The 16,649-nt window shown below is 43.2% G+C and overlaps 1 protein-coding gene across 26 annotated transcripts in view; it reads right to left on the reverse strand.

Annotated features, from left to right (window-relative positions):
- Nucleotides 1-1,431: 1,431 nt before the first annotated feature.
- Nucleotides 1,432-16,649, reverse strand: part of FBRSL1 (fibrosin like 1) — a 533,983-nt gene continuing 518,765 nt past the window's right edge. For 19 of the 26 annotated variants that reach the window (XM_062631515.1, XM_062631536.1, XM_062631533.1 and 16 more), the window contains 7 exons: nt 16,176-16,214; nt 15,252-15,323; nt 13,829-13,961; nt 9,701-9,778; nt 7,830-7,913; nt 6,574-6,814; nt 1,432-4,564 (listed from right to left, as the gene is read on the reverse strand). In XM_062631515.1, the coding sequence (XP_062487499.1) occupies nt 3,331-4,564; nt 6,574-6,814; nt 7,830-7,913; nt 9,701-9,778; nt 13,829-13,961; nt 15,252-15,323; nt 16,176-16,214 (1,881 nt within the window). In that variant the 3' untranslated portion in view covers nt 1,432-3,330. The remainder of the gene's footprint in view (nt 4,565-6,573; nt 6,815-7,829; nt 7,914-9,700; nt 9,779-13,828; nt 13,962-15,251; nt 15,324-16,175; nt 16,215-16,649) is intronic. The other 7 variants (XM_062631531.1, XM_062631529.1, XM_062631517.1 and 4 more) reach the window with 2 other exon arrangements.

The raw sequence follows: 16,649 nt of genomic DNA on the forward strand, positions 1-16,649 counted from the left end.
CATTTGTTTGCTAAATCCCACCCTTTGTCAGTGACCGAGAGAAGTCTCAAGGGAAGCGAAAGAATAAAAATGGTGAAAATGGCACAAAACAAAAGCTCAACAGTGGCAGAAACGCACAAACCCAGGGAGTCCTCGTGCACCAGCCCTTTCTAGCAGAAGGCAGCTCAGCTGGGGTGCCTTAAAGGAATAAGGCTGAATTAATTACTTTCTCTCTTTAGGTAATAAAACCATTAATCATGATGAACCATTCTGGGAGCAGGCGGGTACTCGGCACTGCGTAATTCTGCAGGAATCCCACTGTAGTGCAGCATTATTGATGGGTCATCCTCTGGAAGCTCAGAGCAATGCCTCCCAACACAGAGACTGGCAAGCTGCTGAGTCTCTTTTAATATTCAGGCTGCCACAACATCAGTCATGCCAAATTCTGCTGGCACCGGCGTGGCTGCAGTAAGCAATCCTTCAGGAATACCAGGGGAGCATGGCATCGATTTAATGCTCACTTTTAAAATTGCACACGGACCAAACACTTCCAAAGGGTAAGGTCGTGCATCGTTCTGAAGTGTGCAGTAACCACCCCTTGCTAGCAGTCATCTGCATCAAGGAGATGCAGCTCTGGGCACTTTCCAACAGAGGTTTGGGAAGCCCGTTTACATGGGTCTGCCTCAGCAGCGGTGTCAAGCAAGATGCCATGATGGACAATGGCACCAGGAGAGAATTACAATCCCCCAGGCCAGCATTACGGGTATCTTTATGCCGAGCCCAACACACTTTTCACTTCCACCATGTGTTATATGTTCCTCCGATTTCAGCTGGCAGAGCAGGTGCTGATTTTTAACGCCTATTTTGTTTTAAGCCTCCTTTCATCAGATTAAGGACCCTGCTATTTTATTTCATTTTTTTATGCTCGGTAATTTAGTCACATGCAAACTTAAAACCAGAAGCTGTGACATGGTGTTAAAGCACAGGCACCCACTGTTAAATCAGTTACTGAGAGCGAGGGGGCTTGGAGCACTTTTCCATCCCCCTGCAGATGTCTGCTCTCAGCCTGCGGGAGAAGCTGGGGAAACGAATGCAAATGCACGTGGGGACAGTGCTTGAGGCGATGCCGTTCCTGTGGTGGTGCCGGCAGCACCATCCCTTTAGCAAGCTGCTGCACAGAGCCTGTGCTGCCCTTTCCATCCTCTGTCGCCCAGCGGAAGCGTCAGATCAGTGCAGGAGCCGGGAGCACCTCTCTCCTCCCCAAGCCCTGACCCCACAGCGATCGCTTCCCAAGCACTTCATGGACCACACTCCTTGTGCCAGGCAAGACCCACCAACAAAACAAACCCCTCTCCCGGCACCGAGCCCTTCGCCAGCAGCTGAAGCGCTGTCAATAAACCGTTAGCCTCCAAGTCAACAGTGGTGGCTCTGACACAGAAACACTCAACTGCCTTTTTCATCCAAAATCAATGTTGTATTTATCTTCATTGATCTACAAGGAAACTGAATGTTTAAAATTACAGGGGGTGCAGGGGGGAGGATGGGGAGGGGGGGGAAACAAGAGTTACAGAGCCAAGAAAATAGTAGCGGATGGCTGAATTAACTAGAGAGAAAAAGCCCAGGATATATAAAACATGGACACTGAAAAATAAAATAAGGGAGGGGGGATGGTACAGCAAGTAAAACATGGCAAAATTTACATATGGATGAAAAGTAAAATTGGAAATAAAAAATAAATCATGCCAAAAAGCAGTTCAAGGCAGAACCACACTGAAACAAACATCTGCTGATGGTCTTCATGTACTAGAGAGAATATATCAGAATTGCTTTTTTTTGTTTTTTTTTAATCAACCATTAGACTTTTTTTTTCTTTTTTTTTTTTTTTGTTGCACTCCTAAAATTCTACTTTGTCTTGTATACAGATTCCAATAAGAACACTGCACGATTAGCACAAGGGGTCCACGGAAAATTGTCCTTTGTCCTTGCTTGCCAGCGATCCTGCCCACAACACAAAAAAAAGAGGAAAAAAAAAGAAAAAAAAAAAACAGGAAAAAAGAAAACCAAAAACCAAGGAAAGGGTCTGCCGCATGGGTCTGTGCCAGTTCCATCTGCTTTTGCCAGCTTGAGAAGTAGGAAACCAAAAGTCCCTTCCAGGAGCGTGTGTCTCTCTCTTTCCTCGCCGAACTGTCCCTTGTGTTTGTACAAAAAAATACAGTCTCTCTTTTAGCTTCTTTTGTTGAACACAAGCATCCCTCTTGCCGCTCACTTGCCATTCCCGTTCTGTCTCCAGCGTTGCGAGTTGGTTGTTTTTTTTGGGTTGGTTGTGGTGGTTTTATATTTTTTTTGTATTTTTTATTATTTTTTAAACCTTCCTCCCCCCAACATCCACTACGACCTGCCTCCGAGTTCTTGCATAGTTGAAGTATATATGCCGTACTTAGCTTTCTGAGTGTGAATTTCTGACTGTGACGAGAGTATGAGTTGTAACCATGTTAACAAATAACCAGAGTGGTTCTAGAAACCATTTTTATAAAGTCTACCTATGTTAAGAATTTAATATTGGTGTACATTTATATTAACAGACTATTTACAGTTTGCTTTGTTTTGTTTTTTTTTCTTTTCTGTTTTGTTTAAAACAAGAAGTCAAAAAAAATTCCTCTTAAATTTCTGCATAATATAATAAGGCAAAAAACAAACAGTTTTGTACATTATTATTATTATTAATATTTTAATATATATCTGTAACTTCGGTTCCAAAGTACCAAGGTAAGTGATCAATTGGCCTCAGAAGGGAACCTCACAGTGGACTGTAAAACTACAGTATTTCCATAAATAATACTTTTAAGAAACCCTGGGTATTTTTTTTCTTAAGGATCTGAGGCCTTTCAAATGCAAATTTAACTAAAAACAAAAGCAAAATTTCTTCTTTTTTTTTTTTTTTAAGTGAATAAAGAGCACAAAATTAAAAAAAATACAAATCCATTAAAAATGTTTCTCACATTTGGGAAAAAATGTACAAACTTGCTCTTTGTATTCCTTTTTTTTTGTTGTTTTTTCTTTTTTTAGCACAGAAACAAAAAAACAAAACCAAAAAATCAAGACCTATATATTAAATTCCCATTCTCAGCAACCTTCTTGTTGGAAAGTCTGCATCCCCGACCCCGTTATTTATGGAAATGTGCTTAACTTCTACAAATTTTACATTTAAAAACAAAAAAAGAAAAGTTTACAGCAGTGCATTTTGTAAAAGGTTTGTTGGTTTCTGGTGTTGGGTTTTTCTGTTTGTTTTCCTGTTTGTTTCTTTGTTTGCTTGTGTTATATACAGGCGAGTTGAAAATTCACTGGTGGGGACTATCGTGCCTCTACTTCTTTGGGGTTCCTAGAGGGGGAATAGTCCCTGGCCTCTGAGTTTGTGAGTGGAGTAGTCCTGCGTGGGGAGGCAGGTCTGGTGCTGCTCGCTGGTACAAGAGGCGGTGGGGCACTCAGCGCTGCGGTTGGTGGGTTCCTGTTTAAAATCCCATTGTGCATGGCAGCGGATGGACTCAGTCTGGGGTAATGCATCCCGCTTAAATGAGGCATGAAGGATGGCACGTGTGCCAGGTGACTTTCGATGGGGGATGAGTGCAAGTGGTGCATTCTGGCACGCTCAAGTTCTTCCCGTAAGTGCAAGCGCTCTCTTTCCTCCACTTGCCGCAACCGCTCCTGCTCTCGGCGGGCTTCAAGAAGGTTTTCATGGTTATAGTCGTGCGGTTCCCTGTCTCTATAAGAACGCTCATGGTCATAAAATCCGGAGGTGGTAGGGAACCTATGGATAGGATCTGTCCGGAGCTGGAAGTCCATTCGACGGTGCAGGTCTAAGCTCCGGTAGGCATCTCGCAGTGGGTCCCTCATTGGGTCCCAAGAAAATCCAGGATGCGGCAGCCTCTCTCTTCCTGACAACGGATTCATGCCTATGAGCGGGGTCATCATTCTGCTGCGGTCCAGAACATTCATGTTGTTCATCTGGTGCACACTACCCATGGAGATGGGCATAGAGGTGGCCATTGAGTGAGGCAATGATAATCCATGCAAAGTAGGCGGTGGGGGATGCTCCACTGATCGGGAGTGCTGTGAGGGTTCAGACCCTACCACCAGCACATCACTGTCTTCCTTCCTCTCCTCTTTGACTTTGATGTCATTCTTAATCTTCTGGAGGTCGCTGGGAAGCTCTGTCTTTCTCTCCATGTCCTTGCTCATTAGATTGGTAAGCTTCAAGCTCTCACTTAGTGCAGGTTTGCTGTATGGGGATACAGACTGGATTACTGGCTTTGTGTTGTCCTCAGAGGGTCTCTTATCATGGCTTGGAGTTTCCTTCACTGGGGAACGGCTCTCTTTAATCTTGTGTTCTGCTATGGGTGGCTCTCTCAGCCGGTCAGGGTGCTCTCGCTCGGGTTCTTTGGACCTTTCCCTTTCATTGAGGCTAACCTGCCTGATGGGATCACTGGAGGTTTGGCTGTTGCTGCGGATGAGATTGCTTATTTGATGTGTCACTGGAGCCGATGCCGGTGAGGATCTGTTTGAATGTCTGTTTTTATCCATGAGGTCTCTGTAAGAAGAGAGAACATACACCCTTGGTTTTGTGTGAACAAACGTGATGTTGGACCCGCACAGTGCTGTGTCTAGTTGTGCAATCTGAGATTGATCAGAAAACTATCTGAAAAGCTCTGCTAGCATCAGCTATAGATGTGATGCTACACTAAAAGATATGCACTACCCGCCTTTACATACTACATAGAAAATGTTAAATGTCCACAAGCTGGGGACTAAACTGGGGATGCATTTGACAGAACAGTCTATTCACCCTAAGAGAAAGACCACTTCACTGAGAAATGGAGGACAACAAGAACTCTAGACAGCTTATTTTAAAGAAATGATACTTATTGTGTGTTCATATATACATCTGGCTGCCAGATAACAATCTTCTTGGCTGCAACACTCTTAACTCAGGCTTCTTTCCTAAAATATCAGTCCAGAAGCCTACAGAAATGTATGTAGGCCCTTCACAAGATAGCCTGTTGACTGGAAGCAGTGATAATGCTTATTTTCCTATGGAGCTGCAGGGGAGTTTTTGCTGTTGCTGGTTTTGGCAGGTAAGCTAGGTGCTTAAGTTAGAAATCTGTGAATAGGCCACAAAAGTGAGTCATTGACCTCTGCTTGGAGGACCTGCTATGATGAACAAGGGGTTGATGACAATGACCATGGTTTAGAAAGAGAAGCATGAGGGTTTACATTTATAACTGCACCACTATCTGAGCAAGCCAATTAGTCACAGTTAATCCCACCTCTTTAAGAGGGGAATAAATAATGCTCAGCTTTTAAAAGCACTTTGCTCTACCTGAGAGACACTTTAAATGCAAAGTATGACGGTATGATTGAGAGAACTGCATTATGCAGCTGAGAGGCTCACTGATGCTGAAGTTTTATGCTGGGTTTGCTTTAAAGAGCTGTAAGACCCGAGTGCTAAAAACTGGAAGTGTTTTGGGGAGTTCTGTAAGTATTTATCCCTTATGATTACATTTGCTAACCCAAATTTCTTCCTCTGCGGTAGTCTTGATTGCTGGTGAAGGATGTGGTTTATTAAAACCATATCCAAATAGGGATGCTTGAGGACAGCTTAAGCTGAATTAATAGAAAAGTAATAGAGATGTTAACCCCTGTGTGAACACTCCTGAGAGTAACCTTGGTTTGCAGACAAATTACACTAAAGCCAAGAAGGGAGCTTCCTACCTGAATGACTATCCATGCAAAGGTGTCAGACAATTTAACATTTAAAGACGATTTTCAGCCTTTTGCTTCCATGTAATCTTGTTCACAGGCACTGACTGAAGATCTCATTAAAAGCACTCCAGGCAAACTATTCACTACGCAAATACACACATCTAAGACTTGCAGGCTGTTATTGCCTACAAAGAAATAGCCTGTTGGGGACAACTGGGCTTTGAAATATAAAGGGCTTTACATCTTCAAAATGATATAACTGGAAGCTAATGAAGTATCTATAGCCCAGGTGATCCAGTCCTGTCACTGTTAATAAGGGTTTGTCTACAATGCAATTTTTTAAGATCAGTTTTATTAATGGCTTCATGCACTCTGCTCCACATACAGGCATTTGCATTTTTATCTCATTAATGTCCAGCTAACATTTGAATTCATCAGCATATTTGTACACTAATGAGAACTATGACTGTCTCCAAAGGGTCTATCACAATGCTGCCTTCCTGTCTTCAGAACATCCAGTGATCCTAAAGCAGCTGCACTGAAAACAGCCAAGTATACCCTGAAAACACACCAACATGCTCATTTCCTCAGCCTGGTGCTTTTTATTAACCTACTAGCAGAGACTGGTTTACCGTATTTTCACTGAGGACAAATCCTAAAAGAAAAAGAGGGGTTTTTTTTTGTGTTGGTAGTCCTTGTACTTATCTGAAGAAGAGGCCTATTAGCTGCTTCAAAGACAAGCAATGCTTTGCTGTGAAGATCATTTTATGATTGGAAAAATTGGGAAAAATACAGAGGAAAAATAGGTCCAGAAAGAAGGGCTCAAAAGCTGCTTACCTCTCTTTGTCTCTGTCATCTTTGCTCAGAGAAAGATCCCTCTTCTCGGGCTCTCGCTCCCGCTCTCTGTCTCTGTCATGGTTTGTCACTGAGGAGCTTCGCTCAGAATCAGTGGGCTTGGGCCACTGTGGAGGTGTTGGGAAGGACGGTGGGGTCCGATGGAGTCTATTCCATGGCTCATGGGGATTGTTGAAATTCTGCAGGTTTGGGCCGTCTTTGTGAGTAAAAATGTTGTTGTGAGCTACAATAATGGCAGGGGGAGGAACAGTTAAAAATAATTCAAACCAAATAATTACATAAATATTTTTGACAATGCTAATCACAACCAGAACTGTCCTTTCAAATCTTTTTCATGTGGAACTAATGGTGAGGGGGAGCTACTAGCAGGAGGACACAGATACCTCCAACACCGGGTGCAAGATCCACCAGCATTTTTAAGGTGATGGGTGGAGGAAGCTTTAACTACACATCTGAGTAAGTCAGGCATGACTGAAAATGCCCAGCTCCTCTTCTCCCCCCACCCCAGCAAGGGTTCCAGCACAAACTCAGTATTTTTCCTCAGCTCCTCTCACTGGCAGAAACTTTAACTTGTGGATAGTTACAAGCAATCAGCTGCCTGCAGCTGAAGGATCAGGGACTTTTTTTGTTAAAGAAACAAGACCATTTGGTGGTATGTATGTGTGTGCATAAAAACAGAGCTTGGCTGTAGGCTTTTCAGAACAGTCACATGATTTTCCTCCGTCAATCTTAAGCTGATTTCTGTTGCGCCATGAGATGCAAAAGCATGCTCTCTTATGTGTGGCTCTCAAGCGTGCCTTGCCTACAGGTAAGATGTTTTTGAATAATTTTTATACAGGCAATTTAAACTTTAGACAATGGGTACAGAGGAAGTCTACACGCTGCATTAGGAGAGGTATCAATAGCTGTTCCACTATGCATCTTCGCTGTTGAAGGGTGTTACTTTAGATGCCCATAGGGACCCAGAGCTCAGTGGGTTCTTGCAGCTCTAGCACCTCTAGGAGCATACAAGGTACCAGCCTTCAACAGCGAGGAGACAGAGCACAGCTAGTGATATTTGTGACATGCAGAAAAGCTCCCACCGCAGAGACCTGGAAATCTTAGGTGCAGTGTTTTCAGATAGGAGAATGGAGGTTAGGAATTAAACTTCTTTAAAAACTACCACCAGCTGCTGTAAATATTAGCATGTGGCTTTTCTGGAAGGCATGTTTGTCTGCAGTAACCCAGCCAGTACTTACTCAGAGCATGACTGCCTAATCCTCCAAAGGCATTGCTGCCTAAGTTCCCAAGGCCGCTGAAGGTGCTTGACCTGCTAAATGGATCTGGAAAGGCAAACAGGGATTTAGCAGGCATTTAGCCAAGAATGCTGGAGAATGAAATGCACCCCTCCCCTTCTTAACGGTCTGAATCCAAGTAGGATTAGGCCAGACTTCAAGCTGATCCTTCTCATTGCAAGGTTCTTTGCACAGAAAATTCCCATCATGTTAAAATGGAGAAGGGATTCAGTGCTCTGCAAACAGGTGCTGTAATAAACTTTTGTATGCCAGTCAGAGGGGAGCTAGAAATTAAGGTCTAATAGCTGAAATTAGGGTGGTTGCTGCTAAGCCTTCCTTACCAGTACTAATAGTAGAAGCATTGCTGTTGCCTTGAAAGAAGAACCTCAGCAGGCTCCTCAGTCAGCATACTGAGGGGATGCATCGTTTCACTCTTTTCTCTATACAGCCTTCCACCCTCTTTGTAACAGTGGATAGAGACAGTCTTAAGCTAATTGCTATGGATATATACTTTGCTACATCCATCCTTACACCAGTTAACTCTGGCCTGTTTGTGCCAAAGTTCTCTCCCATAATGGCTTCCTTGATCCCAGTGGTGATGGAAATGATAGTGTAGTCTTAGGAGCTACTATGACAAAGGGATGGGAGGATTGTAGCCTTTGAGGCAAAAGATGAATATTGTCTTTCCTCATCAAGTATCTATTTGGTTACTGGCACTTGTTTTTATAAAAAGTCCTGCTTTTCTTTTTTTTAATATAAAGATTCCTCTCTGAGAGGAATCCTATCTGAGTGGATACAGCCAGACTCAGGTTTCTGCCCTCCAGAGATGGCTAGGGGTTAAATCATACCAGTGTATTTGTTTTCTTTCCTACTGGCCATCTCTAAACAACTCCTTCTGCCTACTGGCTTCATGACTGCCCCTTTAAAGTCTTTATCTCACCATATTACAGGAGCTATTTTGCTCTCTACTTCCTCATGGATATCGTTATATTTAAAATACCAGTGCAAATAGCACAAATAGCTTGGATCTTTAAGCAAACAGCTCTTTGCTTATTTACTTATTTTTAAATAGCCATTCTTGCTCTTTGCCTTTGACATCAAGTAACTGAGTGACTGTAGAGATACACAGTTAATTTTGACAGAGTGTTCAGGAGTTGATGTAAATCTGGGTATTTGCAATAGAAAAAAGTCTACCAGGTCATGTGGCATGCCACATGTACTGATTGGATGAGTGTTACTAAAACATTAATCAACAGAGCTTGAACTTTAATTGGCAATGAGCTGCTTGTGAGCTTCTAAAATGAGGAAATTTGAGAAAATCAGGCTCTACTTACTGCCAATTAGGAAACTGAAAGCCTGGCAAAACGTGCAGAACAGCTATTTGCCAAGAACTGTTCACTGAACTTTATTAAAGAACCTAGCCAAGAACTCTCATAGGTGGGAAACAGCATGGGAGGAGCCCATTTAAAGCTGTGGCTTGTTTGAGGTACCTTTGCATACATTTCCCCCATTTCCTTGGGCACATTCAGCAGCAAAGAAGGGCTCTGAAGGTCACATTTCAGCTCCTATGCAGTGTCTCAGCAGTGACAGACTTGACTGCTCTGCAATGCCCTCTTGCAAGAGAGGGTCTGCTAATCCTGCTCCTTCTTTGGAGGAGAGCAGAGGGAATGTGCTGGGAAGCTGGCATGGGTGAGAACCTGGCTAGCTTCTGGTTCCTGAGACAGTTTAAACCTCTCCCTCCCCTCGCGCTACAGTGCCTCAAGGCAGGACCACACTGGAGGGCCAGAAATGCGTCACACGTATCAAGGTATAAGGCACAATTTACTGACACTTACCTGCCAAGTGGTTAGTGGGCAGGAAACTGCTGTGGTGAGGTGAAGGACCAAACGGGGTGGTGGCTGGATGTGTCGCACCTGTGAGAACAAGGTCCCTTTTTAGTTCAGTGGCAAGCGACTGCTTGCATACACAGAGGTCCTGGCCATCACATTCAGGAACCAGATACAAAGGCACAGGACAGGCTTGAACACAGCAAAAGCAGGGGAAGACCCTGAACACCAGCTGAGTGAGATATAAGCAGGATTACTCAGAGTGCCCTTCAAAGGAGTCTGTGGGCACTAGGAGGCAGGAGGAGACCTTGCCTGATGTGCTGCTGCTCACCTGTAGTCATGAGGAAGTCAATCTCTTTGTCTGGCATTTTCAGTCATTACTCTGTGTTTATATTAAAAAAGGTCAGCCCAGGTTATGGGCCCAGACAGAAGGTGCTCGGAAGTGACTGATTAGAGTCTATATGGAACACCAGTTAATGACAGGCACGCAGGGAACATCAATCATGCCTCTCCCATGAGAGCTCCATCTACGCTCTCACATCTGTCTCTGCATCCACAAGCTCCCGCTGCGGTTCCCCCCCCCCCCCATCTCCTTTCCTAGACACTACTCATTGCCATGGAGCCATGCTACCTCGTGGGAAAGCAGCACCACTGCTGAGTATGCTGGATTACATTAGGTTGAAGCAAGGGGCAAGAATGGGCTGAAACAAGCTGCTCTGCCCTGTATTTCAAGGTGGACCAGGCTCACACAGAAAATTTTGCTCTCCTTTCAAAGCAGAAAATGAGAGATTTGTTTCCTTTGCAGGCAGACACATGCAAACCTGAACAGGCTTGCAACCGCAGTGTGAAAAGCACTGATGTCACCTGCCACTGGGATACACGTTTTTTGGAAGAACATTAATTCCCATGTGTCCTGCAAATGACGGTATGTCTGGGCAATCTCATGGGCCCAGCTTTTGCTCCCTCAAGTTAGTAGAGATGATTTTCAGGATGCACCTGAAATCAACTTTTGAATATTTATGTTTCAGATGTGAGTGACAAAATGTTTCTGTGGCTCCAGTATTACACTGACAAGACCAGCCCTCTCCAACTGTTCAGACTATGAATGTCCTTTTGGTGCCTCCTCCCTGCCAGTTCTTCCACCACTGCAGACGAAGCAGAATTAGCAACTATCCTAACTTTCAGATGCTGCCTGGAGGCAAACACAACTTCTGCCTCCTTTGCAGGAAGCAAGACTTGCCATACCTGTGCATTAACTATCTCATTTTGTTAGAAAGTAGTCATTGCACACAATGACAGAAGCAGCATTTTCCCAAGGATATGTTACATCATGCGCAAAACAGACCAACCCCTAAATAAAGATTTTCAGTGCTTGTCTTATGTATTTTGTTGGTGAAAAGTTAACTTCCCTTACTGGGAAGTAACAGGTCAACTCTAGGAAATATCAGCATACTAGGCATAAGCGTGGGCTCTTCACTAACAGCTCCCTTACCCAGTCACTGCTTTCTCAAATGATAACTTTCCACTATTGAAGAGAGGATTACAATCCTTCCCCTCCCACCTGGCACTCAGCAATCCAGTCACCTTCACCACAAAGACTTCTCCTTGTCTGTGGCCCATATGGGTGATTCCCACCAGAGGCAGACCTGCTCCTCCAAGCCACATCAAATGCATGTTTCCACCATATGACATCAGTGCTGGTAATGCTATGGAAGGTCACAGCAAAAGTGGGGGGAAATGGAGAGAAGAAACTAAAATGCACAGGACAAACTGTATCCCAAACACAGCCCGAACAGTGTTTTATGGAGGTGCTGGTCAAGTCCCTGATCTGGTCTTGGTGACAACCCAACAACAGACAGCCACTGTAAAATGCACTCGTGTTCAGAACATGAGCAGACTATAAAGCTGGAGAGGGAGACAGCGCTGCACGTCTCTCACCAGCTTGGGCACCACAAACCTAAGCAGCCAGAAAATGAGTTGAGGAAACTTAAAGAGAGACCACGGCAACGAGATCTGGAGTTATCTATAAACATTCTGACTGCTCCAATGCTTCAAGACGGATGGAGACTGTCATCTTTCTAATCCTTTAAGATTTCAGGAGGTGTATAATGGATGGGAGATTTCTTCAAAGGAGACGGCTTACAAACTCAACTACACGGGCTGATAATAAAAAATCCTCCGGAGAAAGCCAGGAGCAGCATTGCAGGCTGTCAGGTAGTTATTAAATATAGCATCTGCCAGGCAGCCAAACATCCGTCCTGCAGACAGGTGGCCCTAAGATAACTTATGTCTCCCACAGTAACTAGGCAATGCAGCAGAACCAATGATTCACATCAACTGCACGCTTGCTGGATAAGGTGAAAAGAATGCCTCGGATATTGCAGAGTAAAAGATTTATTCATCTATATATTACTGCTGCAATGTTTGTTCACTTTGATAGCACTCTTTACCTAGATGTACCGTGCGATGGCTCTTGTGATTAATATAGTCACAGACAAGTTGCTGTAAGGTTGTTTATCTCTTGTGAAAGTTTTTTATTAATTTGCCTTCTTTACTCTTTCTATTTCATACTATTTCCCCTCTTGCTTGTATGAATGGAAAAGCAAACCATGCTGGCATCTTTAGGAGAAAAATACAGCCTCCAATAGCAAAATCATACACAAAACAAGATTCTTGTAATGACAGCACAGGACAGACTAAGGACTGTGATTAGGAAAGAGCTGCCATATGAAAACTGTCAGAGGTTTTAAATAAGCTGTGCTTATGCATCCAACCAGATGCAACAAATATCTTGGCCCTGTACTATCAAAGTAATTTTACAGAGACCAAAGTACAGGGCAGCATCCTACAATGTACAGCTAGTATGAGCACTGATTGTATGTGGTAGAAAAATGCATTTGATGTTTCAGAATTTCCATTCAGATAAGGGAAAAAAAGACAGACTGAATCACTGGTGGGCTTCCTGAAGGCTATCTCATGACTGTATTTGAAACTCAGTCCTCACAGAGGTTTCAGTTTGATTCTTCTCTGTTGCTTTTCTGTCATACTGAGGACAGAATTCAAACCATTTCTACTCTCATTCATTTCAAGAAGGCTGAATCAAGGCTGAATATGACCATGTCTGCACTGAGTTAGAATAAGAGCACAATACTGCCTCATAAAAACAGATTAACATTAGAAAAGAAAATACATTATTTGCTAATTAATTATACACATAAAGAACTCAGTTACATCTCCATCAATTGATACAGCTCATTCAGAAAGCAGATTTTAGCATCTCAAACACAGAACAAAAACCTGAAAAAGTCTAGGGGGAAGATTAAGCCTGGGAACAGAGCAAAACCAACATTTGGTAGATTGACATTGACATGAATCTACAGTGACCTCCAAAACCAGAATGTCAGAGTTGCAGTCTCCTATGGTCAGAGCCATTGAGAAGACTGCAGTGGAGCTTACTGCACTTTGGTAATTACATTAATCGTAATTGCTTCTCCAACAGATTGGAAAGCAATTGATCAAGGTAAACTATTTAATTCTTTGGGGTTTTTAAAATCCAATATGCCATTTTAAGCCTTAAAGACTGCTGGACTTTGTAACACATAGTGGGTTTATATCTGAAAAACAAGCACTTCACAAACATGTTCTGTGATATTTTCAATGCTGTTATTGGAAGCTTTCCTTTTACAGAAAACCCTTATTTTCAGAAAACAAACACAAACTTGGTGAGTGGAGGAGCTGAGAAGAACATGGCAAATATAAAAGCAAGAAAGAGACCGAGGCCACTTCCAATCCTGCGCAATGGAAACATTTTCAAGTGTTTTGTCAAAATCACTTTTAAAAATCACTCCATAGCCTATTAATCAGGCACACAAGAACCAGCTGCACAGACTTGAATGTAAGAGCCAACTGCTGCAGCTCAGCGTCGTGCATAGGATCCTGCACTGGAGGCGGTGGAGAGCCCAGCCCAACTCTGAGAGCCCCAGTCACAACAGTTGTCAGTGTCTCCACACCCTCTGAACTAATCTTGTCTGCTTCCATTTCTAAGGCATACATATCTGTACAGATACACATCACATATGTTGACTGGTTTTTGTTTGTTTTTTTCTCTTACTTCTACAAATGATGATGTTCCCTTACCTGTGGTAGAAAACAGAGGCCTGGCAAGATCCTGTGGATAATGGAAGCCTGGAAACACTCCAGGGGCAGGAGGTCTGCTGAACAGGTCAAGTTTACCACCTATCTCTAGCTTGTGGGGATCCAGCTGCATTTGCTGTCAAATGATATAAAAACAATCTCATTATACACTTCCTTTTTTAAGGGAGAAACAGAGAGGGAGTTCAGGCTCACTCCTGCTTAGCCCTGCCAGGGAGAGTTAGCGAGAGTGACAGCAGTGTCTCTGGTCACGTACTGCAGTCATGCTCTGACAGCATTTGTAAGGCCATTTCGCTCCACAGCCTCTCAGTTGCCTGCCTCATTCACATGAATAAGGTCTGAAGTGAGTTCTCAGCCCCTCAGCACACACAGTGGAGCATGCAAGATGATACACTGAGTGTGCTGCACCCTAGGATCAGTTGGTGCTCTCAGCCTGACAAGAAACATTCTGCAGGCAGAAAGCTGCCAGCAGAAGTCTTGAGAGAGGGGTGATGGACTTGTCTGTTTTGCTTCTCCAGTTTGGAAAGAGTTCCTAGACTATGCCCTTCTTGCAGCTAGCATAGCTCAGAATGCAGACAAGGGACAAAAGGATAAAGAAAACTACGAGGCTCCTCCAGAGGCTATATTTATCCTTCCCTTACAGACAGGAGCATGGTCAGAACTGCACCCAAGTCCTGTAAGTCTCTCAATAGCTTAAATGTGATATACTTGTTTATTTTAAAAAAAAGGACATAAATCACTTGTAGAGACACTAATTACAATGCACCTACTTAAGCACTGAATAATCTTCATTAATGGGACAAAAAACTACAACAGGAGCTATGAAAAAAACATAATAACAGTCCCATTATCGACTATTCTGCCTGTCACAGGGAACTTTGAGTCTGTAACAGCACCCCAGAGTACCTACATCTTGTTACCTCTTGAGCTGTAACAAGAGGTTACAACTCCTCCCTCTGCCCATCATCACTGCAGTGCAGAAAGCCCAACACCGCCTAACACAGTAACTATCAATCTACTTGCCTGCTGTTTTCTAATATGCTCTTCACCATATTGGTCATTTCATTACCTCCTCCCAGGGAGGTACCAGTACAGAAGGGGAATGACGTTAAACATATATGCTTTGTAAAAAAGATTGATCTGGGGCAAAACTACCCTCTGCCTCCATCTCTTCAACTCTTTCTGGCTGTGCACTTAGTATCTCTTGCTCATTTTGTTACCCTTCAACCCAATCCCTCTGCCCTCAGATAAACTTTATGGTTGCTACAGTAAATGTTAAAGCACTGAAAGTGTTAGTTAATCAATACAGCCAAGCTTGAGAATCACCAACAGAAACTGCTTCCTGCTCATTACTCACTAAAACATAAGCCAGAAGACTTGGCTTTGTTCCAGAAACTGTCTGAATTACCTTTATCTTTTGCTGGTGATGGTAGATCTGCCAGGCAATCTGTACGTGAACCGCACACCACTTCCCGGGTTTCTGCAATGGAAAGCACAAGAATTTAGATTAATTTATACGTTAGCAATCTACATCAGATAGAATGTTTCATTTCCCTTACTGTCAAACAGGCAGCTAAGCAATGAGAAAGGCTGATTACTAAAATGGCACAATAGGTGATCAACACTTCTATGTGTACTGCAGCAGATGATGTTTAAATTCAGGAAACAAACAGGAAGAATGAGGGATATCTTTCTCATCTCATGGAGACCTGAGATGCCTGCCTGTCCTACTTGCACTCTCCACTTCCCAAATGGAAATAAATGGCAGCAAAGGCAGGTATGCCATGCTCAAGAGAAATCAAGTAATAGTTAACAGTTCTGTTTCTGAAAAGAGCCCTGTTCATTCATCCCTGCTGCACCACAGGCCAAGTCATGCGTGGTTATTATGGCTACTTGCATTTGAGGAGGAAAAGGGTACAGACAAACAATCACCAGGGATGAGCAGGGCCACAGCTGAACAAGTTACTGTTTCACAGCTGAGCTGTGGTTCTCGCTGCTGGGTGGTTTTTTTGAACATGAGAAGCACAAATAAAACTCACAGACCGAAGCCACCATAAATCTGATCACTGCTGAATGTCTGTCCATGCTTACAGTCACTTATTTCTGTGACCCTTATTTCATACTGTGGACTGTTAATGTACATAAAGGGATGCAAAATAAGGCTGGGATTCAACCTAGATGTTATTAATCAGAAGCAGTTAAGAGTTTACGATGACATTTTGCTTTAAATGAAGGATAAGCATGACATTTTCTACTAGGCATGTTAGATTTCAAAAACGCATGCACAATATTTGAAGTGCGTGTATATATGTATATAAAATCCCCCACAAACCTTACTTACTCTTACTGGAGGCCTATAAGGGTCTGACACCTAGGGAAAAAGCAGAAATAAAACAATCAGCCTTTCTAAAACTAGCCAATATACCAAAAGGCGGAGAACTTCCTTCCTCTAAACAGTAAAAGCATTTAAAAAGCAATGTTCCAGAGAAGTCCCCTGTGACACAGGAAACCTAAAAGGTTTAAAGAAGGCTTAAAACTCCTCTTTCATTCCTTGCACCATGCTCAGCAGAATTTTATGATAAACAAAGCAGCTTCATGCCAGCAACTGAACAGTGTGAGTGCTTTTCTGTACATTATAATCTTTCTGAAATGGAGCACGTAAAACTACGCTCCAAGCAATGCTTAGGGGAAAGACCTTGAAGGGGGTTCCTGCCCCATTTCCCTCTGACTTTGAAAAAGTCAATACATCTCTCTGTATTCACGACCAGTGGAGGCTACTGATGTCTCACCAGAAAAAGAAACTTCT

This window comes from Pezoporus occidentalis, unplaced genomic scaffold (genome assembly GCF_034315485.1).
Source record: "Pezoporus occidentalis ecotype Australia unplaced genomic scaffold, CSIRO_AGI_Poc_V1 ctg37, whole genome shotgun sequence".
NCBI classification, from domain to species: domain Eukaryota; kingdom Metazoa; phylum Chordata; class Aves; order Psittaciformes; family Psittacidae; genus Pezoporus; species Pezoporus occidentalis.